Source organism: Drosophila guanche, unplaced genomic scaffold, assembly GCF_900245975.1.
Source record: "Drosophila guanche unplaced genomic scaffold, DGUA_6, whole genome shotgun sequence".
Classification (NCBI taxonomy): Eukaryota; Metazoa; Arthropoda; class Insecta; order Diptera; family Drosophilidae; genus Drosophila; species Drosophila guanche.
In genome coordinates, this window is record NW_022995760.1 from 772,785 (window position 1) to 799,639 (window position 26,855).

General features: G+C 44.2%; 3 protein-coding genes across 4 annotated transcripts in view; 2 read left to right on the forward strand and 1 right to left on the reverse strand.

Annotated features, from left to right (window-relative positions):
- Positions 1-188: 188 nt before the first annotated feature.
- Positions 189-1,489, forward strand: LOC117590686 (probable V-type proton ATPase subunit D 2). Its single transcript, XM_034283586.1, has 4 exons — positions 189-413; positions 473-590; positions 656-1,019; positions 1,083-1,489. Exons 1-4 carry the CDS (start codon positions 373-375, stop codon positions 1,307-1,309), a joined length of 750 nt encoding a protein of 249 aa, XP_034139477.1. The 5' UTR covers positions 189-372; the 3' UTR covers positions 1,310-1,489.
- Positions 1,490-3,602: 2,113 nt separating this feature from the next.
- LOC117590691 (PDF receptor) overlaps positions 3,603-26,855 on the reverse strand; it is a 31,199-nt gene continuing 7,946 nt past the window's right edge. The window contains exons 3-12 of one of the 2 annotated variants that reach the window (XM_034283590.1): positions 9,506-9,981; positions 8,979-9,089; positions 8,147-8,233; positions 7,663-7,739; positions 7,319-7,594; positions 6,957-7,253; positions 6,621-6,884; positions 6,392-6,561; positions 6,007-6,331; positions 3,603-4,009 (exon numbers count right to left, since the gene is read on the reverse strand). In XM_034283590.1, coding sequence (XP_034139481.1) covers positions 3,698-4,009; positions 6,007-6,331; positions 6,392-6,561; positions 6,621-6,884; positions 6,957-7,253; positions 7,319-7,594; positions 7,663-7,739; positions 8,147-8,233; positions 8,979-9,089; positions 9,506-9,956 — 2,370 coding nt within the window. In that variant the 5' untranslated portion in view covers positions 9,957-9,981 and the 3' untranslated portion in view covers positions 3,603-3,697. Of the gene's footprint in view, positions 4,010-4,994; positions 6,332-6,391; positions 6,562-6,620; positions 6,885-6,956; positions 7,254-7,318; positions 7,595-7,662; positions 7,740-8,146; positions 8,234-8,978; positions 9,090-9,505; positions 9,982-26,855 lie in introns of those variants that run through there. The other variant, XM_034283591.1, reaches the window with a different exon arrangement.
- On the forward strand, positions 16,285-16,899 carry LOC117590788 (clumping factor A-like). Its single transcript, XM_034283737.1, has 2 exons — positions 16,285-16,418; positions 16,536-16,899. The coding sequence occupies exons 1-2, from the start codon at positions 16,285-16,287 to the stop codon at positions 16,897-16,899; spliced, it is 498 nt and encodes a 165-aa protein (XP_034139628.1).

Here is a 26,855-nt window from a genome sequence, read left to right on the forward strand (position 1 = left end):
TCTTAGCGAACAAACTTTCTTAAGGTAGTTCGTTTCAAATGCATTTAATATAGGATCTATCAATGACCTTGTCTATGAAAGCACTCTCTTTCTCTCGCTCAGCGTGGACAGCTGTTGTGGAACAGCTGAGACATCGCGTCGCTTGCTCTCCGTCCGGACCGAACCTGGTGTCGCTTTAGTGTAGCTCATTCGTCGGCCCATTCTCTAGACGTGCACTCGTTCCGTGTTGGCTGTCCCGCCCGTTTATTTTCGTATTGTCGCATATATTTTTTTTGTTTTGTGAATATTTATAGTTTATAGTTGGCGTTGTGCGTGTGACTTCTGTGTTTTGTGTTTTGATTCTCCCTACGACTATAAGGCCGAAAAAGAAGCATGGCATCCAGAGATCGCTTGCCCGTATTCCCCTCCCGCGGGTGAATATCCAACTGTCCATCAGGTGTCCTCGGAAATTTAAGTACTTATCCACCCACAGGGCCCAAACGCTGATGAAATCTCGTCTGGCTGGCGCCACGAAGGGACACGGACTGCTCAAGAAGAAGGCCGATGCGCTGCAGATGCGATTTCGCCTCATTCTCGGCAAGATCATTGAGGTATGTGGTCTCTATGGTTTAGCCAATCAAATCACCAATTTCATATGAACGTTTCTTATTCACAGACCAAGACCCTGATGGGACAAATGATGAAGGAGGCCGCATTCTCTTTGGCGGAGGCCAAATTCACAACCGGCGACATCAACCAAATTGTGCTCCAGAACGTGACCAAGGCCCAAATCAAGATACGCACCAAGAAGGACAATGTAGCCGGTGTCACGCTGCCGGTGTTCGAGCCATACATTGATGGAGTCGATACCTACGAGCTGGCCGGTCTGGCTCGTGGTGGCCAGCAGCTGACGAAGCTGAAGAAGAACTACCAAAGCGCCGTGCGCCTCCTGGTCGAGCTGGCCTCGCTACAGACCTCGTTTGTGACCCTGGACGATGTCATCAAGGTAACCAATCGTCGTGTCAATGCCATCGAACATGGTGAGTCGTCAGTCCCACCTACGTATGTACATCCTGCAATCATCTTATACTTTTCTTTTGCAGTGATCATACCGCGCATTAATCGCACCATTGAGTACATAATCAGTGAACTGGATGAGCTGGAGCGTGAGGAATTCTATCGCTTGAAGAAGATCCAGGACAAGAAGCGAGAGGCCCTCAAGACAGCCGACAAGCGGCGTGAGGAGCTGCGTCGCCTGGGCGATCTCGCCGCCAACGAGGAGGTCCAGAACATCCTCGACGAAGATGGCGATGACGATCTGTTGTTCTAGCCTCACACACACCACCTCCACACACTCTGCTACCTCACCCGATAAACCAACCCTACCACTACCAATCTGATTCTTGTTCCTGTTCTCTCTTCCTGTTGCATATTGTTCATTGGGATATCCACATAAATGTCTCCCGTTTATCGTTCTTGTTGGAAATATACTCGTATTGTTGTATATTGTTTGTATACTGTTTGCACATACAAATTTACATACATTAGTGATGCAAAGCCATAAATGTCGCCTGTGTCTCAATGTCTCAATTGTCAATTGTTTTCTCTGTTGTTTCTGTGCGTACCCAAACCCAAGGGCTATCATTTCATTTTATTTACCAACCCATCAATAGAAGAGTTTGTCAGTATGTGTAGTTGAATTAAGTTCCATTTAAATATGAAATATTTTACATTTATCGTCAAGTGATTCCCATGGTTCATATTGTTGTCTGATGTGGAAGACGATCGTTACAGAATGACCTGACACTCTCATATAAGAATTAAGTATCAAAGTTCTATCTGGAATGCTTTCTATATTTTTAGCTTAAGTATTACTGATCCAAATTCTTTTAAGAAGCATTTCTTGGCTTAGGAGCCTAGCTATCAAATCTATTGGGATAAATAATTTATATTTAAGAATTTATGCATCCCATTCGTAAGGTACTAAAATATCTTACCTTTAAGTACAAAATATCCTAAGAATTTGATCATCTAAGCTCTTGTAAGGGCATCTCCTTCTTCGGTGTGTCAATGCAGTCGACATCTGTCATATGCATGGATAATCATATAACATTCGCACATTTTTATTATCTATTGTACATAGTATGATGGCCCATAAAAATGTGTGATTAAGCTGGTTATGGTTCTCAAATTGCCAATTTTCCAATGCCATTTTGCGGATTCACGGCCGGCACGTGCCGCGTAAAGCCAATTGTGTCACTGGGCTTGGGGATCAGTTTTCGACCACAGCTTTCGCACAGAATTCAGAGATCAGATAGCAGAGAATTCAATTTAGCGAACCCAAAACCAAATAAACAAAGAGAAGGAAGACTCAATTGATTCTGTTGGTTGCTTAGGAGTATTATGTATACATTCAAAATCACGTTTATTCATAGTTTTATATTCCATTTAGACTTATAAACCTAATAGTATGCCATTGACCACTGGGTGATCATTTTTGTTTGTAGTTTAAATTCGGCTTGAATTCATAGTTTATTTTGTGTTTCGTTTTATTTAGACAAAAGCAAAAAGAAAGTCAAGACCAGAAAAGCAGCAGATTTCACATATTTTCGTATTCCATTGAAATGCAGGAGAAAAAGCTTAAAGTTAATTGAATATTCAGTATTCACGTGCACTGGATATCCACTGATCCCCGTCTGATGAGTGTTATGGATAGTGTGCAGTGTTGAATAGTGTTTTAAAGTGTTTCCTCTACCGTAGCCTTGTGCCCAATTTCATTTCCGCGTGCTTTGTACTTTCATGTTGCATGTAAAATTCAAAATACGATCGTTAACTCCTGCCCCTAAAACACTATCCCTTTCTATATTTCTCTCTCTCTATCCACCGTTTAATAGCACTGAATGCTTCTCAGGTTTTTGAAGGCTTGCATTTTCTTTTTTTTTATGTAGCTCAGTGTAAATATTATGTAAATATGCTTTTTCTGCTCTATATACTAATTATTTATATGTAGATTTTCCAATTTACACACACAATTCCATATCTGTATGTTGGTTATTCCATATGTTTATATTTGCGTTAAAAAAAAACATTGTGATCCATCGGTTTCGGCTTATGTATGGGGTAAAGATACAAAAATATCTGCATATCTGTATATACTATACATAGACACATTCAGTATAGATTTTGTATATATCTTGTAAAGGTATAGGTATATATCGTCAGATATTCATGTGTGTTTGTGTTTCCCTATGCCGTTGCATACAAAAAAAGGTTTACTTCGCACTTCAGTGCAAAGTACAGTTGCTCTCGAAAACAGCAGAGTGCCAAAACGAAACGGTCACTCTGTTCGAGAGATTTTTTTACAGATTTGCATACAAAAAAGTTTTAGTTAGCTTTGGATAATATTAAGAACTGTTGCTCTTTTCTCTCTATGAAACAGTTCTCTCTCCAATCCAATTTCGCGTACAGTGGCGCTCGCTTAAACGCTATGCTGATACGACTCTGTGTGTGTTCCGTTTGCCTACCGCAAACCATTAAAAAATACAATTGTTCGCCTTAGCGCTACGCTGGTACAGTTATGTGTGCCTATGCCTTTTGCATACGCAAAACTTTTAAAAGTACATTTTCTCACTTCAACGCTGAACTGGGCTAATGGGACAGCTGCGTGTGCCAAAGTAAAGCGGTTACTCCGTCTGCTCCATCTGAGAGATATGTAGATTCAGGCTGTGTTTGCATGCAGATGCCTTGGAGTTCTCTTTGTCCTTGCCTCCGAAATTATTGATAGTTTGATAGTTGCTTCTGGTGTTCCGGGTGCGGTGTGCACTTGAGCTGCCACTGGTGATGCGGTTGATGTATGGGTATAGATTGCGGTTATTGTGAATGCGTTTGGAGCTGTCTCTGTGAACGCTTCTTCGACTGCTGGTGCGGCGTTTACTGTGGCGATTGCGAGGGCCATCGTCGTTGCCGGCAGCTGCGACTTCATAAATATTTTCTGTGCTACATGGGGAGCGTTGAACATCACACGTTTGTCCTGCAGTCGGGAAAAGGACACAAAAGCAGAAGGAAAAGAGGAGACAGATAAGTTTAGTTGAAGCCTCTCGACTATGAGTCCTTTAGTGAATATCTTTTCTTTGCAAAGTGGAGCAAAATAGAGTCAAACAAATGAGCGTGATCGATCGTAAACGATAGACAAAGCATACGCGCGACAGGCAGTGTGACCGGTTTGTTGCATTTCAAACTAAAGTTTCCAGCACCACATGTTTGCCAAAACCATTTTCCACCACAGCTTCAATGGGTTTTGTGTGGTTTGCTGTTCATCAAACGTATATCCACGCCAAAAGGAAATCGCAAAGATTCAAGCAATCAAAGATAACAAGAAGGGACGTGTGAGACGCTTCTTACGCGTCACAACTTTTATACCCGGCACTCAGTACTACTACTTAGCGGTGTTTTGTCAAATTTAACATTGGCCATTCCCTACGGAATGTTTTTAGTTTTCTTTTATCTTCAAAATTGTAGATTTGGGAGGTGTTCGTCCTTTTTCGGGGGCGGAAGGGGGCTAGGCTCATTTTTGAAATACACTAGTAACAGTGTGAGCATACAAAAATCTGGATGGAAAATTTGGTGGCTCTAGCTTCTATGGTCTCTGAGATCCAGGCGCTCAACAAGAAGGACGGACAGACGGACGGACAGACAGACATGGCTCAATCGACTCGGCTATTGATGCTGATCAAGAATATATACTTTATGGGGTCGGAAAAGTGTCCTTCTGTGTGTTACATACTTTGTGCACAAATACAATATTTCCTATTTACTCTTCGAGTACCGGGTATAAAAACAGAAAAACAAACAATTAAATTGGAATATTTTATTCAATAATAAGTCTCCTGTGGACTTATTAACAACCAAATAAAAATAAAATAAAACACACCAAGGGACGAAAAGAAAACAATTTAATGCTCAATAAAATTAATACAAATAATTATGTTCAGAATATCAAACTGATTTTTCGCTAATTTATGATTCAATAAGCGCGTACATCAAATGTACATCAACATAAAAGCAACTAAAATATAATAAAATACATTTAAATTTTTATAAAAAATAAAACCTATTAAAGCAATTGGAAATTGGGGAAATTGCTTTCAACATTTGAACTTGGCTTTAGTAATTTGTTCCCCCTCTGACCTTTGGTCACACTGCATTGTCACGGTACAGTTGTGTTTTGTAGCAGTACTCGAATGCAATAAGTTATTATAAAATATTTTATATATTAAAATATATGTTAGATATTAGAGAAACATGCCGCTCAAGTTTTTGCTGTAGAGTTCACCAAGCGTTAACCGTGTGTGTGGTGCGACTGTGCCCAAAAAAAGCAGAGTGTAAATCTAATAGAGATTCAGTTTCATCAGATATTTGTAGATATAAGTATACATTACTTTTGGCGATGAGGTTCGGTGCTGGTGAAGGAAGGTTCAGTCCGCGGTTGCCACATCTATTTACCCCATTAAATATTCAGAAATCATGACTTCGAGGACAATTGGGGAGGCTGAAGTGCCATGACTGCCCAGGCAGAATCGCAGACAGACCGACCGAAGGGCTCTAAATTCAAGTTCTTACTTGATGGATCCGATTCTTAAATCTTTGGGTGGTACATCTATGGCAACCGTGGGTCAATCCTATGAATGTCCAATAATTTGTATGAATTTACATCTGCAGGGTACACTATTCTCTAAATTATTTCAAAAGTTAGCAAATGGAAGGGCAAGGATTGAAGATGAGTTTTGGATTTTTATTTGGAATAGGGGGGAGATGGAACTTTGGCATTGAGGGTTTTGGAAAAGGGATTTGCCGCTACATTTGTGAGGAGTGAATGAGAGTGGCTCTAAGAGTGTCTAGGTGACTAATAGGCTAAGTGGCTATGATCTACGGCAACGGTCTACTTTTAGTTTAGTTGGCCTACTGCTCTGACAACTCAAATACAACTGACTCGGGTGGTACGGATGACGTTGACGGTACTCTAAGTACCTTTTGACCCCTGAAGCAGAGGCCGGCCATCATCCACTTGGTGCCAGCGTGTATGCGTGTCTCTCGCTTCCTGCCCACAGCAGCCGCACCGGCAGAGCCACGCACCACCACGACTTCACTCTCTACTCCGGCTCCAGCTGCAATTCCTATACGATCTTCCTCATCAGTTCGTTCCCCCCGATGGCGACGTGGACTCTCTTGACCGTTGTTGTTGTTGTTGTTGTTGTTGTTGTGGTTCCGCTGCACGAGACGCTGTCGCTGGTTGGGTTCGTGGATCATGACAATGCTGGCGTTAGTGTTCTGCCGCCTGTTGACCGGCGACGTTCTAAACGAAGAATTAACCAAATGATTCATCAGGGGGCAATGGCCACAGTGAATGGCTTACCGTGTACCAGTGGCCGTCTGGTTGTCGGCCACCGCCTGCTGGCCGACGGCATCCGTATCGGGGGCGGTGTTGTAGGCGCCCGAGTACAGGGAGGCCCGCTTGGGCGCCCATTCGGGATGGCCGCGCAACGATAGCTGATTCGATAAGCTCTTGAGCAAGCATGCGCGCACCTATCGATGGAAATCGACATTTAATTGATACAAAAAATCGATGGATAGCCAGGACTCACCTCGCCATTGAGGAAACAGTAGATGAGAGCAATAAAGAAGCCTTGAAACGAGGTGAGAAAATGCGTGCCATACGACCAAACGGCAAAGTTGGTGGCCGACTTGAGGACTGGCCACTGGTGCAGCAGATTGGTGATGCCCAGCAGGGGCAGCAACACGATGGCAGCCCTCACGGCCTTGCGAGTCTGTTCGATGTCGCTGGCCTGCGATTGGCGCAGTTTCATCACCAGCACCCGAATGATGTTCACCAGGAAACAAAAGTTCAGCTGCAATGGAGTAAAGCAAGGAAAAGTCAGTCAGTCAGTGGAGGGTAGGGATCAAAACTCACGACGACTCACCAAAATGACAGCTAGTCTGGGTCCCTCGAGTATCCAGTAGTAGGGCGTCAGATTATAGTTCCAGAGACACTCACCCATCGAGGTGTCCATGTACATTACGGTGCAGCGTGCCCAGACGGTGGTCATCAGGATGGGCACACACCAGCCCAGACGCGAGAAGAACTTGAGCGGAAACTGGCCCTGAAACACAGCCACCGTCACCATATTGTGCAGGTACAGTCCCTCGATGAACATCCACATGAACATTGCCGTTCGGGCGTATTCCAGCAGGACATAGGAGGCCTCGCACAGATATGGCTATGGATAAATATGGAAATATTTACGATTTTCTAAGTCGCATCGACTATGAGTCGAGTACTCACCGTATTCTCGATCGCCGATAGACTGCTGGTACTGCTAGAGTTTGAGGAGCTGCCACTGGATTTGCTGCCGCGCTGAAATTGATCCAGATAGATCGTCAGTCGGATGAGCACCTGTAGAACCATTGCCACGAATAGATTCTTGTGTATCCTCGTACGGTTATTGCGCAGCGAACGAAAGCTACAGAAGATCACCAGAGAGACGAGCAGAGCAATCAGTGACAAGCACAGGCCCACGATCTCCAGTGTTCGTGTATGCCTGGCAATTTCAATATAGAGCTAAAAATGTTACAAAAATATAGGGATTATGAGTTCAAGATTAAGTGTGTGTGTGGGATCTCGCTTACATCAATATCCTTGCTACCCATCTGCTGCATCAGGCGAATCACCTCAGGCCTGTAGCAGGGCCCATAGTCGGTCCAACCAGCGGCAATCGCTTCCGCTGTCATATTTGTAGTATCTGGCCGTGTGCCCCAGCTGCCATCCAGCTCACATTTGCGTATAGCAAATTCTGTTTACCAAACATCAAATCAAAGGTGAAGAGATTAAAACACCAGGATTAGTAACAGTTTAGGCCATAAAGAAGGTACTTTGATTTCGCTCATTCGGGGCGGCTAACAGGCTTACAGCCTAACAGCGCTGTTATCACCCCATGTGAACTAACAGCCTATAACTGCTGTTAAACAGACCACTGTTAGCGATCTCCTTTTACAGTCGCTCACTAAGGGCAGCAGCTCTAACAGACCATCAGCGCTGTTATCACCCCAAGTGAACTAACAGCCTATAACTGCTGTTAAACAGACCACTGTTAGCGATCTNAGTCGGTCCAACCAGCGGCAATCGCTTCCGCTGTCATATTTGTAGTATCTGGCCGTGTGCCCCAGCTGCCATCCAGCTCACATTTGCGTATAGCAAATTCTGTTTACCAAACATCAAATCAAAGGTGAAGAGATTAAAACACCAGGATTAGTAACAGTTTAGGCCATAAAGAAGGTACTTTGATTTCGCTCATTCGGGGGCGGCTAACAGGCTTACAGCCTAACAACGCTGTTATCACCCCAAGTGAACTAACAGCCTATAACTGCTGTTAAACAGACCACTGTTAGCGATCTCCTTTTACAGTCGCTCACTAAGGGCAGCAGCTCTAACAGACCATCAGCGCTGTTATCACCCCAAGTGAACTAACAGCCTATAACTGCTGTTTTCATCAAGAAACTTCAATTTGTGGAGCTGCCCTATAATTAAGTAATCGATTTGTGGCTCGCTTTCCTTGCACTACGCCCACCTGACCAGTCCAGCACAGCTCAGCTCTCCACGTTCCAGTTTCGGTATGACCTCCAACTGCAGTCCTCCCCGATGTCCTGACGGGGGTGTGGCTGGTATGGCTTGGGCTGTCTGCTAAACGGTTAAACGAATGCGTGACGCCGTGAGGCATGCAATGAATACGAAATCAAGTAATTGTTTGCCAAAGTGCCGACTAGTGATCCATATAATTTAGGCCACAATGTTTAATTTGAAAGGGAAATATTCCCATGCTCGATCATACGCGTATTTATGGGTCACTTCTTAATCAATACTTGAGGTGAAAAGGCAACAGGACTTCCCCTGATAATAGCTTTCTTACTTTCTATAGCTCTAGTTTCTAGATAGTTGAAAAACTTACTTCGCGGATCGACACCATGAAAGCCCGCCGGGCAATGCATTCGTGCCATGACTCCCGCAGGTGTTGGGGGCCAACAGGTCAGCGTGTCCCAAGTAAAGTTGCAGTAGATGCCTGAAAATATTTCATAGAACATTGCCATGAACGTAGATAACCTCACAAGTATAACATCCCTTCCCACAAAATTAATGGCCAGAGTAATTTCAATGATTCAGCAGTTGCTTTAATCGGTCAAACAATCATCTACTCCTCCCCCAGCATTAGGATGTCCAGAAGCTCCTTCAACTTGTCGGCCTTTAGCTTGTAGTCCAAGTGGCTAAATTCGAAATCATTTAGCGATAGTTGTAAACCTTTGCCCGGAGTACACATACGCCGATTTATGCCTGGAACTCTCTCTTTGCTGCCTATCGTCAGCTCCCGATAGCTACTACCAGTGATCGTCATAATTTGTTTCTTCTTTGGCTGCAGATTTATTTTATTGATTTCTCTAGCTTAGCCCTAGATATGTGATAGGTCTTCTGTGTACTGACCTGTTTCTGGTTGCGTGTAGTTGGCAAAAATCGCCGAACAGTTTTCATAGTTGGTGGCTGCCGCAGCGGCCAACGTTAGATTCCCGTGCATTGTCGTGGCATTGGCAAAGCTGGTGTCCACCTCTGGCAGCCCCTCGGCCAGCACCTCCGACGCTGATGTGGTCACCTCCAGGGCAATGCGGGCCACCTGTGTGACCCGATCGATGAGATAGGAAGGTGCCAGCTCCGCTGCAGCTGCCGCTGTAGTTGTGGTGGGCGATTCGGTTGTCATGATTGCAGGAGAGGCTGTGGATGTGGATGTGGATGTGGTGGGCTCTGGCAAAGAGTTGGATGATGCAGCAGCAGCCGCAGCTGCGGATGATAATGACGCGCCGGTGAGGCGCATCAAGCGGGCGAAGAAGTGAGTGCCAACACCGCCGCCGGTGTCATCGGTACTTGGCTGGTCTGTCATATCGCCACTAACAACATGTCTGCCTCTGTGAAATAAAACAAAATGATGTCGAGAAAATGCTTTAAACTCCAAGTACATCCACATCCACATCCAAATGGACAGGTGAAATTTGATCTGTGTCCTTAAATGACACTAAAACCTGGTCGATATTTTGCTTGAAAATTGCAATTAATTTTGACTTGGAGACGTACCGATTACCTCTATAAATAAAACAGAAAGAGAAGCGAATGCAGCTTTGTTCTCATTTGTGTTGCGTGTCAGTTTACCCATAGATGGAATGATGAAGAAATTGCATTTTCAGCCACACCCCCACACCGCACAGTAGAGACTTAATTGAATGCTTATCAAACAATGAAGACGAACCAGGAGTCATGAGTCGAATCAGGAATCAGGAATCAGGGGGAGACAACCATCACTGGCTTTTGTTCAAGTCCAGCCCTCGTCCGTGTCCAGGCTCGAGCTCGTGCCATCGCCTGTTCTGTGATGATTGCCTACTAATAAATACTTCTCATGGCTCATGGCTCGTCCTCGTATTCGTACTAGGATCATAACGCATCGATTCAGTTTTTGTTTTTGTTTCAATTTCTGCAACTCGTGTATTTATAGCACAGGGTCAAAACATGCTCCTGCGTCGCATTGGAAGGAAGCGAGCTTGTCGGGACTTTGATTGGAAAATGGCCAGGAGGCAAAACCCATCGGTCTGGGATTACATTTCACTTGTGAGTTGCTGTTCTGCATAATTGAAAGGAATCTCAGCTATCTAGTCTCTAGACTCTTTCCTCGCAGTAGCAGTGGGAATGCATTAATATTTATCTATTTTTTTCCTCTACTTTTTGAATGTCAGCGAATATGAGAAAAAGCGCCATAAATGGTGTTAGCCAACACTCAAAGGACCTTCACTTACCCACACTAAAAACTTTACGATGTTACCCCACACTCCCAGCGGTGACATTGCGTATTACGTACCAAGTACAGCTTGTCATTGTTTAAAATTGCTGTCGCCTCAGAGCTTGAAAAAAATTAAAACAAGATTTTCCTAAGATTTGAGTTATCTTCTGGCCAATCCTAGAGCTAAAGCCAACATCGGAGAACAACAGGGAGCGCAAGAATTCAACTGAACCACATAAATTTATAAATATTTGAAGCTAAACGAGAAGTAAGTTTTTGCCCGAAATATCTGGAATACCATACCAGGCCTGCCTCGTGCCACTGTCAGCATACAGGAACACCCTGTGGGCTTTTGCTAAGCTCTCCCGAAATGCCTTTGAGTGCATTTGATATATTTTCATAAGAATTTCAATTGTCAAGCGCACACAAGTGCAGGTACTCGTAGCCGTGTCAGTGCCAGTTCCTCTTGCCTGTAGCTCTTGCTGTTTCCATGACGGAGAGGCGAAATCCCCCATGCACGGATGTGGCATAAGGCTGCAGGGGGGACTGCATTAAATTCGGTACTTCACCAATACCCCATGGACACATTGACACATCGTCTAATGTGGAAGCGTTTTGCAATTAAGCTTAATAGGCGCAAAAACCACTCCATCGAACTTGTGCTCAAAAGCCAAATCAACCTCACCGCCCAAAGTCCCATGTTGCACGTTCAAGCGTCTCGCCGCACCCAGACGAGTCGTCCCTGATTTGGGTCACTGGGCAGCCTACCGTACTAGGTGGCATGGGAAAGGAGGGGCTGCCCAGGAAACTCCATTAAATATTCGAATAACTCAAAGCAGCAACAGATGAAATTTAGAAATAAATCAGAATATGGCTAAGAAATCTTATGGAATCTCTTAGGCATCACTCTCCACTACTCCCACAAAAAATTCCATCAACATTTGACAAAGGCGTTGGGGCGTGGCCTCTTGTACACTTCTTTGACATAATTATAGTGCGCGCAGAGAGCGTGAGAGGTGGAGGGAGAGCAAAAATCAAGGAAAAATAATCTCAAGAGCTCTATTCATAAAAGGCGATGCATAGAACGGGCCAATGCCCCTTGACAAGTGGGTTGGGGTGAGAATGTGGTTGTAGGCTGCCGCTGCCGCAGCCGCTTCTGATTTTATTCTGCGGCATTTGAAAAGTTCGCGATATTTGACAATGATGGGGACACGTGCCACCCTTTTGCTGCAGCTTTTTGGCCGGCAGCAAGCAGTGCAGCAGCTGCCTCATGTGTGTGTGTGCGTCCCCTGACAGTGAAGAACATTAGCATCAGCAGCTGAAGTTTTAGTCATTTTTTTGAAGCTTCAAAGAAGGTCTCTTAGTCTACCATTACTGAGAGGCATTGAAGCAGCTCTTTCTACTGCTTTTGTCTCTCCCTCCCAGTGTGGCTCTTGTCTTTGTCTCTTTCCCAGTGGGTCTTAGCTGTGGACGGTTTCAGCACGAGGTGGAGCATTTCAAACTCTTTGCTGCCTCACAGCGGCCAATAAAAAAACGCCAATCGAAAGATTTTCCAAATGTTTAAGTAATCGTCAGTCATGTAACCGAACAATCAAGAACGCACACAAACACACACTCCCCGGTACTCGAAGAGTAAATAGGAAAAAATTTAACACACCGAAGGAAGCGGTTCCGACCGCACAAAGTATATATATTCTTGATCAGCATCAATATCCGACTAGACTTAGCCATGTCCGTCCGTCTTGTTGAGCGCCTGGTTCTCAGAGACTATAAAAGCTAGAGCCCCCAAATTTTGCATCCAGATTTCTGTATGCTCACACTGTAACAAGTGTTTTTTTTTAATTTCAAAAATTCCGTAGGGAAAGACCATATCTATCTGATCACCGAGTTGGGATCCGATTAGATCATTATTGGAGCCAGAATGAAGAAATTAATGTGCAGTGCCGTGCCTTCGCCTCTGCAGTGCCTCTGCAATGTTGTTGATGTAGATGACAGATGAAGAAAGAATTGAATATTTGACAAAACACCGCTAAGGTGCAGATGTAGTCCTGAGTGCCGGGTATAAAAGTTGTGACGCGTAAGAAACGTCTCACACGTCCCTTCTCGTTGTGGGTGGGAATGTGGGTGGAGTTTTCTCTTTTTTGTCCCCCTCCCCCCCAGGAAATTTGCCGGTTGGCTGCTGCTGAAGCTGCAGCTGCTTATACAATTTTGCATTGAAATTGCCATTGCCACTGTTTTTGCCAGGAGTCTGCCAGGAGCCAACTAGAGTGTAACGAGCATTCGCTTTGGGGGTTTTTATACCCGGTACTCGAAGAGTAAATAGGGTATATTGTATTTGTGGGGAATAACGGTATGTAACGCACAGAAGGAAGCGTTTCCGACCCCATCATGAATGTATATTCTGGATCAGCATCAATAGACGAGTCTATAGAGCCATGATTGTCTGTCCGTCTGTCCGTCTTATTTGTCGGCTAGTTCTCAGAGACCATAATAGCTAGAGCCACCAAATTTTGCATCCAGACTTCTGTATGCTCACACTGTTACAAGTGTATTTAAAAAATGAGCCTCGCCCCCTTCCGTCTCCGCAAAAGAGCGAAAACCTCCCAAATCTACAGTTTTGAAGATAAAAGAATTCCGTAGGGAATGACCATATCTATGAGATCACCAAATTGGGATCCGATTGGATCATTATTATAGCCACAATGAAGAAATTAATTTGCTGTGGCCAAACCCACCCTGTCCCGCAGCTTTTGTTATTATTTTCACATTCTCTCATTCACACTCTGCTTCTGCTTCACTCGGCCCCTGCCTCAGCCGTCGCCCTGCCTCTGCCGAATTTTAACCCACCCCGTCCCGCAGCTTATATATGTTTTTTCTTTGTGTGCGGGCGCTGCCTCTCCCTCTGCCGCGAGTCTGCAGTGTGTGGTTCTAGGGAAGGGGGGCGAGATAACGGAGCGTGTTGGCGTGAGAGGTGTTGTAGATGTAGATGACAAATGAAGAAAAAATTTAAAACTTGACAAAACACCGCTAAGGTGCAGATGTAGTACTGAGTGCCGGGTATAAAAGTTGTGACGCGTAGGAAGCGTCTCACACGTCCCTTCTCGTTTGTTTTCTTTTTGGGGGTTCGTTTCCTTTTTGAATGTCTTGTAATTGAATAAATGAATAGCACTAAGTTGCGCTGCAGAGAGCAGGGAGGGGATGAATGAATGAATGAATAAATCTAAGTATTCAGCAAGTACCAAGTTTATTGTACGCAATTTTCAATGGAGGTCTCTCGTCACACGCCCGACTGAGTGCACTGTTGCTACCATCGTATACCATGGCCATTGAAATTCATTCTGACACGGCCCAACAGATTTTGACAGCTACTCAACACAGCGCCGTTTGTTGTATCCTTGTTCTTATTCTTCTCTCTCCCTGCTCAATACATATTCCATTTAAGCACTGAGAGTGTTCTACTGTCTGCTGTCTGGCTGCTTCTGCTTCTGCTTCTGCTTCCCACTGCCACTGCCTCTCTGTGTCCTGTGTCTGGTGGCTGCTGTAACTGTTGCATTACTGATTACGTTGCTGCTGCTGCTGTTGTGCAATTTGCCGGATTCCCAATGCCCCACATCGCCACAAATCAATGTCGATACATGAACAGACAGACGGACCATAGGAGTCCACAAACTGTGTATGTGTGTGCAGCGGCCTAGAAGTATTTACTGTCAATATTAATGCCATTGGCAGTCTAGAGCCAGTGGCTGTGTGCCAATGCCAGTGACAGTTCTTCCACTCTTCCAGTGTCAATGTCAACGCACAATACCCTTCAATTTCCCCCATTCTGCCACGACCATGGGTTGTTAAGTTTTCCGACCGATCAATGTATTTAAATTATGCATCAATGGATCATCAGGACACTTTGTTGTTTCGAGCTCCAACAGATATGCTTTGAATATATTTTATCGTTTCTGCTCTGTTAAACCTCAAAATCCCATTTGTTATTTGAATACACAAAACTCTGACTTTTCCCCTTGAACTTCTTTCAATCTCTATTTGAACATAGTTTAGTTTTGCATTTTTTTGTTTACCAAAACTGAACATTTGACAATAGGCTCGAAATTTACCCACACTAAAAGCGATTTTTCGATGCTATGGAACACTGATATGGGAGCACACCTAACACACAGCTTCTGCTGTGGGCAGTCCCCTTTCCTGTTTAAGTTTGGGTTGTGCTCTGCCTCAAGGTGCCACATCATTGTCCCACTTTTCCACCCTACTGGAAATTGGCTGCCATCCCATGAGGGAGCTTCCTTACTCGTTAGGGCCTTGGCAACGCGTCACACGGGCACTGCCACATGGACAAAAACGTGGGAGGGGGGCAAGAACGGATCTGCGCCAAGCTGCAGGCTGTGGCGTATTGCACCATGGTGAGCGTGTGTGCGTTTTCCTTATTTTCAAATATAATTGGGTGCAAATGGAAGGCTTGCTTCGGGGAACCCCCCTTCAGGCTGACCTTGCATATCCATTGTCCTTATGGCGCCAGCAGATAAATATGTCGACGGGAAAGTACACTTCCACAATTATTGTTTTGTACCATTTTTGAATTTCAAGATTTAAAAGTGTGTTGCTTAGGGAATGTAAACTCTTTAGCCACCGTCCAGAACCCCTCTTCTCTCGCTCTGGCTTACCGCTCGTCTACACCCCTGTCTGCGGCTGTGGCTGTGCGTGGGTTTTCTGCTACTTTTTGTGCCGATTTCCAGAATAATTTTTGGTAACTCTCGCTTTGGTCAGTCGGCCACAGATTTTCCAATGTTGTATTTGTATGTCTTTTTGGCCATTTATTTGGTTCAGTGATTTGATTCGCGTTTCGAATAACAGGAGAATAACGAAATGAATGCCGCAACAAATGCGTTTATGGTTCGCTCTACAATAATGTATAAGTATCTTCTTATTGTGGGCTGAAACTCAGACCCACAGCACCCACTTCCACTTCCACTTCCACTCCCATTTCATCCTTTTATCTGTCAATGTCCTCACTGTGCCGCAGGTATAGGTATTTATTGCATAATGTCCCATCGTTATGACCCTCACGCACGCAACACATGTGTCAGAAGGTTGTCAGAAGTTTGTTATATAACTCCATGAAGAAGGGGGTAAAGGGTACACCAGAAGTGGCATATTGCAACAATACCCCCCCACCCAGCATCAGAAAGGTTTTGCAACATTTGCCATTTCGGCTACATTTATGGATCTATCATAGATCAGCAAAAGTGGTCCCACTTGTACTTAATTGCTTTTTATTTTAATATTTTTTAGAGAAAAAAAGACGGCGAACAAAAATTATATCATTGAGTCTGATGATGAAGCTTGAGAAATGTCGATGACCGATGACTCCTGCGGAACCCATTAAAATGTGGAGCTCGAAAACAGGGCCAGGAAGAGAAATGCTGCTTCATGCATGGAGCAGGATGAAGCCACGGAGGGCGTTCCACCCAAAGTGCGAGCCATCGACGCTGGACCTCCCGAATTGCAGATTCAGCAGTTGGCGAGGGAGAAAATGTTCCATCGTCAGCAGAAGAAAAAGCGTCAGAGGTTCCAGAGAAAATTGCACACGTTACAAAAAAAAAGTCACTAGCAGTTGCCGAAGCACAAGCAGGAAATTAGGCTTGTTAAACAATTGTTGTTGAATTTCTCTACCACCCGATGCAGTTCTGATTCCAGTTCCGACTCTAGCGACAGTGAGAGCGAACAGAGAGCATTACTACAGAGGGCGTTGCAGATGCGGCCACTGTTGATGCGGCAGCAACAGGAACGTAATCAGCGGAATATGGCACTACTACAGCAGGAGTTGCAGGCTCTTCCAAGTGGCTCCGAGAGTGACTCCGATAGTGACTCCGATAGTGACTCCGAGAGGGAATTCGATACTGACTCCGAGAGTGACTCCGAGAGTGGCTCAGAGAGTGGCTCCAAAAGCAGCGACAGTTGCTCTGACGATAGCAGCGACTTAGCCGGCTACACCTCCCACAGCAACTCTGATGCCAGCTCCTACTCTAACGATAATGGGACCAACTAAACTGCGAGAACTCAGCTCAATTATTATCATTGTTCAACTTAATAAATAAATATATTGGAGCTAAAATATGTTTTTTGGGCAGGAAACCTCTGTAGCATGTCACCTACAACGATAGTTGTTGTAACCACTCGAGCCGGTCGGGGGTGTAACCAATAAGGAGGGGGGTTCCGATAATTGCTTGTTGTTACGTGCTCGCATTGATGCTATTTCTTAATCATTTTTATTTCGCGTGCAGACCTAAGCTTAGACCGTAGGGAAGGGAATGAGGAGGCTAGGGGGGATGACTTAGGAAAAGGCGAAGTAACAGGAATCCACCATGATTGACGACTGCGCTGGTCTTGTTGCGGCAGTCCTTGCCCACACAACCATGATCATCCCATCAATTCCAAGAGATATAAAAGTTTCGGATGATCCCTTATTAGTCATGGTTACTTTGTAATCTCACACAGTGAACGTTGCATGGCTCCTTAATAACAAATCTCTAGCAATTCATTTTCAACAAATTAATGGTTAGGTTTATTATTAACAATGGGAGTTCATGCCTAATATGTGGGTATGTATGTATGTATATAAAGACAAAATTATAAGAAAATTTGTTTACTATTAAAACAAGGGGCTACAAAATATATATGAATAAGTGCATAAGGTGAATAAGGAAATATTAATTATAACAAGTATAATAGTTAGTGTTCATTAATTTCATTCAAAATGTAAATTTTTAATTCAGTTCAATATGTTTTAGATTAATATGTCATTACTTTTAATTCATTCATTTCATTTTCGTTTTTCATTTTTATTCCAGCGGAAATTAGTTTGGCTCTAATTATATGCTCATGAGTGTAAAGCCCCATAGACAAGGCCAAGCTTTGAAGATGCTCCGAAAGCTCGCTGGCTTTACGTTGGCCGAAATCGCAACAACAAGAAAGACCGATCAAATAAATATCTTTCGGAGATGGAAGAGCGAACCTGAAAGCTTTTAAGAGAGAGCACGCACAATTGTTCATACACACAAACACATATGATTTCTCTTCGTTTGTTTTCTTTCTTTCTTTTTGTGGTTGGATTTGAACAAATTGAATGGAATGAGTAAATTGTACGTTTGTTGATGATGAGCAAAATGATGTCTGAATCCAGAAATGGCAGCGATGGCATCGGGACACAGGTATAAATTCGAAAAGCACTGCCTGTAGCCTCTAAGGTTCAATGATTTCGCAAGGTCACATATGTTTATGCCGTTGATATATTGCCGTTGATGTTAGTTGATTTAAGGGGGCAACAAACAAAAATTTGAAGCCAGCATGTGGTGGCACCGGCACATAGGCAGGTTATGTTGAACCGCACATAGCAAGAAACACAGCTCTCGAATGGAAATCGGACACTGGGTCGCGCCTGCGCGAAAGCTGCTGAAGGGCTCGCTCCACTTTTTCCGGAAATCAGCTCTTGCCAGCCTGATTTTTGGTCCCCCTTCTGTTGGTCAAAATGACAGTGGGAAACAAGCAGCAATTGGGACTGTCAGTCAGAGCGAAATTCGATAAAAATATTGGCTGCCCACTGTGGTGCATTGCATCCACTCAGCTTGCACCAGAATTTGACAACTAGGAGTATTCGTGTAGTATACTTTCAGGCTGAACTTTAACTTCACAGTTTTTTTTATTATTTTGAGCAATGAACAAGCGCACTACACCTCCTAGAGGTGAGTGGAGAGCATTGGCGGAATGGCACCGACAGCAGCTTTCAAATGATTCCATCCAAGTATGTTGCTCGATGAAATAAAATGGCAAATGCAGCGCCGGTAACATGCGAATGGTGCAACCAGCAGGTCCTGGACTGTAGCACAGACGCAGACCAGAACCCGAGCAGACAAGAGCGTAAAAGAACAACAGCCAGAGTGGCCAGAGAGCGGCTAAAGCTGACACAACAGTATCGTATTGTTGAACCTTTTTTTTTTTGGTGGACTTTACCCACTGACAGCTGCTGTCAAAACGAGTAACGAATGGCTACCAGCAACACAGCATAAGCATCAGCACCAGCATTTTTCTCTCCCACTCCGCCCAAACCGCCTTCACAGAGGGCTTGTGCGATGTTTTAATTGTTGTAAAATCCGGATTACAGATCAAAATGGTGAGGAAGACCAGCATGAGCACGCGGAAGGCCGCGATTGTCCTGCAGTTGGCGTCGGGCTTGGGTTTGACCCGCCGACCCTGGCCGCTGCCAGGGGATTAACCCAATTGAATGGAGTGCCCCGTGGACACCCTGTGTGGCGTTGGGATTGCCCTAATTGAGTGCCCGCCGATTGGGGGTTGCCTGGCAATCGCCTCAGCTCAAGTGTCAAGGTAGTGTCATTAGTCCATCGCTTTGCATAAACTGCTGTCCTTACTGTCCCCCTTCTATCATTGAAAACGTAACATTTGGCAGAGGGTATCTGAAAGTTTGTTACATGTTTCGCATAGAGACTGCCCGCCTCTTGCAATATTGCCCTTTGTGCAGCTTGTGGCAGATGCAGCCACAAAAAGATGTTGCATACTTGAGCTGGCTTTCTTTCCACTCTTTTTGTTTTGTTGCTTCCTTTCGTCCTCTTATTGTGTGTATTCCTTGCTAGGATTATCGCAACTTTTTGGCATCACGCGGGGGTCCCGGCCACAGAGACTGTCAAAACCACAAGCCAGGATAAGGCATGAGGATACTCCACACACGGGTATCACACTGGGGCTAAATACAGTCGACTGGACGCCCGTGGACTCATATTCAATTATCAGAGCTGTGCACTTGTATAACAAGTGCCAATTAAAAGCAGATAGCAGCAAAAGCTCCGAAATATAACAAAGGAAATTAATGTTAAGTGGAAAAGAATAAGCAAAAGAAATTCAGCTGCGAGGAGTCCTAGCATTTTGTGCAAAATTAATACTGCACTCCTCTGAAAATATATTCCGACACACTTTCCATTGGTATCCAAAAACTTATAACCCACAAACGCTAATGCTAACAGTCATTTAATTGGCAAAAGCATTCATACATATGTGGCATTGGTGTCAAATGTTTGGCTAGTCTTGGAGCAGTTTCGGTATCTGTTTTTGGTTGCCTGCAGCTGATTAGATAGCAGCATGTGGAAGGACGATTCTGGACGATGCATGTCTGAATGCTAAATTAGTCGAAGGATTGGGACTGATAGTTGTCGCTTCGATTATTTTCGAATGAATTGTAATTGAATCGGTCGTAAATGCAGCAGCTGTCAGTGGCAAGTGCAGCCCGCAGCCAAGATGCCACATGGTGTATGATTAATGTGGGTCGTAAATCTCATTACGCATACGCATACGCGGCGCAGACCGCACTCAGTTGGAAAAGATGCGGGCCCTAATTCCGCAGAAATTATAATGCAATAAAGACCCAAATAAATTAAGCTGGAATCAAGCGCAGAAAAATAATACAAAATAATAATAATAAATAAAATTAATCAAGTAATTGCATCATTTGCCAGTGTGACGACACCGCGGACCTGCGACTCGGTGACTCCGTGACTCTCGCTCCTTCCATATCGATTACAGCATTCATTATTTATTGCGCTTCCATTTCGGTTTCCATTTAACATTTTGAGCAGCTGGTAAATAGATTCGTCCAAGTGGTTTCAATTTCACATAATTCGGTATATGGCCGCTTCTTGCTACATTTCTTTCCCCATTAGCAGAGCCTCAAACTCCCAACAAAATTTCACTTGCACAACACAACTTGACTTGAAGCAGTTCATTTGAAAATTCACATCAAGCTGTGTGTCTTTTTCGCCACTTCATTTCTTCAATTCCCGTGTTCATAAATAAATTCCTTAAATGCCATTTAATTTTTTTAGAATTATTTCTCGAACATTAAAATCGGCTCTACTTCAAGTCAATTTAATTTGAATAAACTATAGAAAAATGTTTTTGGGTTAATTATAGCCAATCTCGAAAGGTGCGACAATCAAGGACCCAAGACCTTGGGCTAGGAAATGGGAAGCTATCTCAGTGTACTCCAGCTACAAGATAATTCCGATAAGCACTTCCCGAAGGTCTCTGCACTTGATACTTTGTAACTAATTGCAAAGATTAACCTTGCTGGCTTGCTTGATCCACTCTATGCGCATTTTACTTTTTGCATTAAATATTTCAGTTAAGGCAAAAACTTAAAGTTAAATTTCTGTTTGCTAATCACCCAAAAAATCAAGATGGTCGCTGTCTGACTTGCCGTTCGCCGGGGCGTGGCATAGCCACAAGTGGCAAACAAATGAAGGATAAGACAGAGAAGCAAAATTATGGGGAGGCAGCAGGCGGCAGGCTGGTGGCACTGTTTTTTATACAAGGTACTCGAACAGTAAATAGGGTATATTGTATTTGTGCGAACAACGATTGTATGTAACGCACAGAAAACAACGTTTCCGACCCCATAAAGTATATATATTCTTGATCAGCATCAAAAGCCGAGTCGATTGAGCCATGTCTGTCTGTCCGTCCGTCTTGTTGAGCGCCTGGATTTTAGAGACTATAAGAGCTAGAGCCACCAAATTTTGCATCCAGACTTCTGTATGCTCACACTGTTACAAGTGTATTTCAAAAATGAGCCTCGCCCCCTTCCGTCTCCGCAAAAGGGCGATAACCTCCCAAATTATACAATTTTGAAGATAAAAGAATTCCTTAGGGAATGGCCATATCTATGAGATCACCAAATTGGGTCCGATTGGATCATTATTATAGCCACGATGAAGAAAATAATTTGCAGTGGCTAAACCCACCCCGTCCCGCAGCTTATATTTGTTTTTTGCACATTCTCTTATTCACACTCTGCTTCACGCAGACACGTCTCTGCCTCTGCCTCTGCAGTGCCTCTGCAATGTTGTTGATGAAGAAAAAATGTAAAATTTGACATATAACCGCTAAGGTGCAGATGTAGTACTGAGTGCCGGGTATAAAAGTTGTGACGCGTAAGAAGCGTCTCACTCGGCCCTTCTCGTTTTATGCTGCGCTCTGCAGTTTCCTCGAAGACTAGACAAAGGCCAAAAAATATCAGACAACGCTAAGAGGCCAAGCCGAACGCCTACATTGTTTTTCATGCCCGCCACACAGAAGACCCACTCCACCCACATACAAACACACACACACACAAACACATACACACAGAGTGGAGGAGAAATAAGAAGAGTGATGAAGGGCTGCTGGGCTTTTTTTTTTATTATATATTATGGGTATTATGATGGCCTGTTGTTACGAGCATTCTGGCCTGGCTTTGTTCCCGCAGATTTGGCCCAAAACTGTTGCATTGTTCCGGCTACACAAATCCCCCCACGCTCACCAACTAAAAAGACACACCCCAATAATAAACGGACATGGGGCAGGGCCATGGCTAGTTGGAAGGGCATTTCACTGTAATTTCGGTGCACAGAGACCACTGTAATGGCCAGTGCGGAAGGCACACTGCACTCAAAGCCGATGAAATTTGTATGTGCTCGGAATTGATTCTTAAAAATGTGCCTATGGGTGCCTGTTGCCGTTGCCTCCATTCCATTTTTTGGCGGGTGCTCGTTATCATTAAAGCAGCGAGTGTTGGCAGAGAGGCGGACAGTACGAGAAGCCCAGCCTCAAAGGCACGAGATGTGCATATGTGACCGAGTTTGTGTATGTTTGCATATCCTTAAAGTGTGTTCTACTTGGCAGCGCATACGAAAGGGATGACGAAAGAGAACGACAGAGAGAGGAAGAGAGAGCGAGATTTACATATGCTTGCTTGCATCACTTGTTCCACTTACAAATGAGCCGTTGAGTGGGCTACGCTCTGTGTGTGGATGTGTGAGACCTTGATCTTGATATGCTTTCGGCAAGCAGTTCACACGAACAGTGAAGAGCACAGAGAGCAAGCAGTGGACATGAAATATGAAAGAGCGAAGGAGTGCCAACAGTTGGTGGCATCATGTGACCCTTAGGGAACAACCGAAAGTCAAATCAAATGCAAAATGAGGGGCCCACACCAATCTCTCGATTGTTTAATCCATTTGAACGCCTTAACATGGATGATTGACTGTCAACGGGGGGTGGCAGCGTTACGAGCTGACTTACTAAGATGGAAAATCTTGTGGAATCGTGGAGGAAAATAGTTTAAAATCAACGAATCGCACTCTGAAAACCTTCTAAATATTTCAACATTTACTCAGCCTTGGCCTTGCAAACATACAGAAAGAGAGCGAGATATATGCAGTTCTCAAATATTTAAAAGAAATGAACTTCTCAAATATTTAGCGAATAAAAGAGAAGAGAAGATAAGCGAAGCGAAGAGAATGGAATAGATGAAAAGTGAAAGGCTGAGAATGGAAATTCTGGGTTTGCTCAGCAAAGAGCCAAAGAGTTAATTAAATGCCAAAAGGCGCATCGTGGGCACTGATTTTAGAATGGCCTACTGGCCACGCCTACATGCCCCATCCGCCCAACCGCCCCACTGCCCCACTGCCCCACCGCCCAACACCCGCCACCGCCACTGCCCCTGCCTCTTAGCCATTGCATAACGCGAAATGCGGTCAGCTGTGTCTCTCAGTTGCATGCAGATAACTGTCTTTTGTAGTTTTTTTTTCTTTTTTATTTTTCTATAGAGCAAGTGGCAAGGTCAGTCGTGAATTTTGATGGCAAGCCTAGGCGCAACATCGTCGTGTGGAAGCCGCTTGCCCGGCGGCCAATGTGAATAAGAGAATAACAGCAAGTGGATGATTTTTAGTCTTATGTACAAAGATTTCGATTGTGGAATGCTCGCTAATTAAGCTGAAAAGCCCTACGAAAATTGTTGCTCATGCTCGGATGGAATGCCATTTGCTAGCTGAAAAGTTCTACTTAATTATCCATTATCCTCCAGATGACATTCGTTAAACATTAAATCGCTTACCACCTGCCATAATGGGGCATTAAAAAGCAGCAACAGAAACATATCCATGTGCAGAAAAATTCACTGGAAAATGCGTTGGGCAGTCAGTCAGTCAGTCAGCTTTTCAACAGAACCAGGACAAAGACCTCGTTCCAGTTGCATTTCATTGCGTTTTGTGATGGTCACTCGATGGACAACGCGGGGCCTATGGCTTCAGCTACAAAATACAAATAATAATTATAAACTTTACCCAGCGGTTACCGGATGCCTCTGCGACGGAAAGTAGTCGCCCAGTTGGCAACTTTTACACTTTTTGCAACTTTTTGTTGTTTGAATGGTGGATGGCATCATTATTCAGAATGAGCATCATTGAGGTCCTAGGTACAACCACCAGGACGAGTCCAACTCGAAGACTCAGCGCAGTTCGATTACCCATTGAAGGAGCTGCAGGAGTGGTCAGAAGTGGAACTGGCGACTACGAAATAAGGAATTCTTGAAGATAAATGGCAATCTAAGGGGAATGCAATAAAACGGATTCAATTTGTAGGCACATTTCAAACGTCTGTCTGAGAGTGGATGAGAAAAGCGCGCAAGTTGCAGCAGTTACACGATGCAATGAAAGGGAATGAAATTCATTTGATGGCAATGATGGAATCATTCTAGGAAGAATCGGTTTAACCCATTACACTTTCGTTGTAGAATAATGCTCGTGCCTCAATTACTAATCATACATGGAAGTCGAATGTGTGCTTTGTTAAGAGAGTTTAAAATGGTTTTTAGACTGATATTGAAACCCATTCAGGGCATATTTAGGCGAAGAGTTGACAATCTTACTTATCTTTCTTGGCAAGCAGTGAAGGGTGAACACAGATTAAATCCCTCACAATTGGGCTACCAATGGCTGACCGAATCACACATAAATTAGAAGGCAGTAAGTTAATTGAAGGGCAGAATATTCTGGCCAAGGCAAAGGATTTGAAAGCAGCTTCCAGGCACAAATACATTGAATCGCCTACGAATATTATTCATAATTTAAACACTTTACCCGCCCCGAGCTGCAAGCCTTAAGACCCTCAAAGATTATGGCAAAATGATGTTGAAGAGTTTGGCTCTTGGCCTCAAAAGGGAATTGGTTATGAGTGGCATAAAGTGCTCCTGTGTGTGTGTGTGTGTGTGTGGTGAGAGTTTTGCATCGTGTGGCACACCTGTCGTATAATGTCGTATGCAAATGTGTGCAGGCAGGTTGAGTGAAATTAGCGGCTGCCGGTTGAAAGAGCCAAGCGCCATATTTTCCATAGAAGACAGCTGTGCACTGTATGCATTCCAGATGGAGAGGCACCATGCTTAAAAAAATTGGTGGCATGGCCATGTAATTGTATTCGTATTCGTAATTGACTTCTAATCACCCTCACTCCAGGGGAAATGAAATGCTTCTGTTGCCACTGATGAGTTGCCATTTGATATTTTGTCATTGTCGTTTTGCATCTTTGATGTCCTGGCAATTGCAATTTGCCAATTATGCCATGTGCTGTGCTGAGTGGCATGTCGCAACCTCAAGGACAGCTGCATGGATCACAATTGGAGGCAGGAAGTGTGGCACCCCTAAGTGTGGCGTCGATTCAATTAGAGGGTCTGAGCTGGATAATTGGCATGCCACTCGCATAGAGCAATGCAATGACAACAAGCAATGGCAGAATGGAGCAACCAATGGAGCATTGCAATGTTGCAGCTACTTATTGAGGGGAATGATCGACATTTCCAACAATATTAAACTCCACTAATGAGTGTGTGAGGAAAAGCCACACAAAAATTATGCGCTGCTGGCTGGTGTCAAAGTCAAGGGCATCCATTGATGCGTGCAACTCATACCATCATCATACAAACATACATACATCGAGGGATAAAGAGCTTCAAAACTGACTTTACCTGCAATTTTAGTTTTAAAATGTGCAGGGCTCTGCTTTAAATAGCTCGCTGTTACGAAGAGCGCTCGTTAACAGCGCGCTGTTAGCTATACTCCTTACCAGCGCGCTGTAAACGTTTTAACTTAACAACTCACTGTTAGAGTTCCTCTTTAACAGCGCGCTGTTAAGGCTTTCCTGCGCGCTCGCTCCCTCCATCCACAGCGCTCTCGAGCGGCATTAGCTTGCGAGCTTGATGTAATTATGCACCATTTGAGCACTAGAAATTGTTATTTGAATCAATAGATGTGTCAAAGAAATTCCTAAATCTGTGTCAACAAAAATAAACCAGAACTTTGTGCCGTGCCTCTGTAGAAACACTTTCTTGGCGGGGATAGCATGGGCATGCCTGAGGACGCACACAAAAGCCAAGAATCTAAAGTCAGAAAAGGACGAGAAGAGAGGATGTCCTTCTTTGCCTGTTCGTCATCGGGTTTTTTCTTAGCCAACGGCGGTGGCGGCTGCTGCAGTTGCAGTGCTTTTGGCTGTGTGCCTCCCCGAAATATAAAAGTAAGTAAAAGTATGCCATAATAATATGTAACATGTTCTGTGGATGCGGCGGGGACGTACAAGTGGGTGTATCTGGGTCTATCTCTCTCTCGCTCTGCCTGTGTGAGTTTGTGTGTAAAATGTGCAATGAAAATCAATAATAAAATCTTCGAAAAGAATGTGCAAAACATAACGAGCAATGTGACAGAGACTTCATTACGATTTTACGACAAATCCACTCAGAGAAAATGTGCCAGGAAATTCCAAGGAACTTCCACAACGAAAGCCAATGGGATGAACACTCTCTGACTGAGTGCCGCTGCCGCATGACGCGAGACACGTGTTTCTTTCACTCCATGCTGCATCTATTGGAATTTACAGTGTGGAAGAGTGAAAGTCAGTGATGGTGATGACTCGCACAGTCATTAGGCGACGACGTCTGTGGCGTATGGTACTATGTGGGTGCAAGGCACTCCAGGCGACACTTTTAGTGTATTCACCCGCACACACACACACACACGCAGCATATACAGATGTGTTCGACTGAACCGCACAATCGCCCATGGCGTCGAGATTTCGTTGCACCCGAATGCTTTTAGTGTATTCCATCTTTAGCCTACGTGCGGCAGTGTTTGT

Bases quoted from the DNA above. Each gene is read 5' to 3' on its own strand.
- LOC117590686 (XM_034283586.1), top strand. From the start codon at position 373: ATGGCATCCAGAGATCGCTTGCCCGTATTCCCCTCCCGCGG. The intron at 591-655 runs GTATGTGGTCTC...TCTTATTCACAG, and splicing joins TTCTCGGCAAGATCATTGAG to ACCAAGACCCTGATGGGACA. The intron at 1,020-1,082 runs GTGAGTCGTCAG...TTTCTTTTGCAG, and splicing joins TGTCAATGCCATCGAACATG to TGATCATACCGCGCATTAAT.
- LOC117590788 (XM_034283737.1), top strand. From the start codon at position 16,285: ATGGAGCAGGATGAAGCCACGGAGGGCGTTCCACCCAAAGTGCGAGCC. The intron at 16,419-16,535 runs GTTCCAGAGAAA...CACCCGATGCAG, and splicing joins CAGAAGAAAAAGCGTCAGAG to TTCTGATTCCAGTTCCGACT.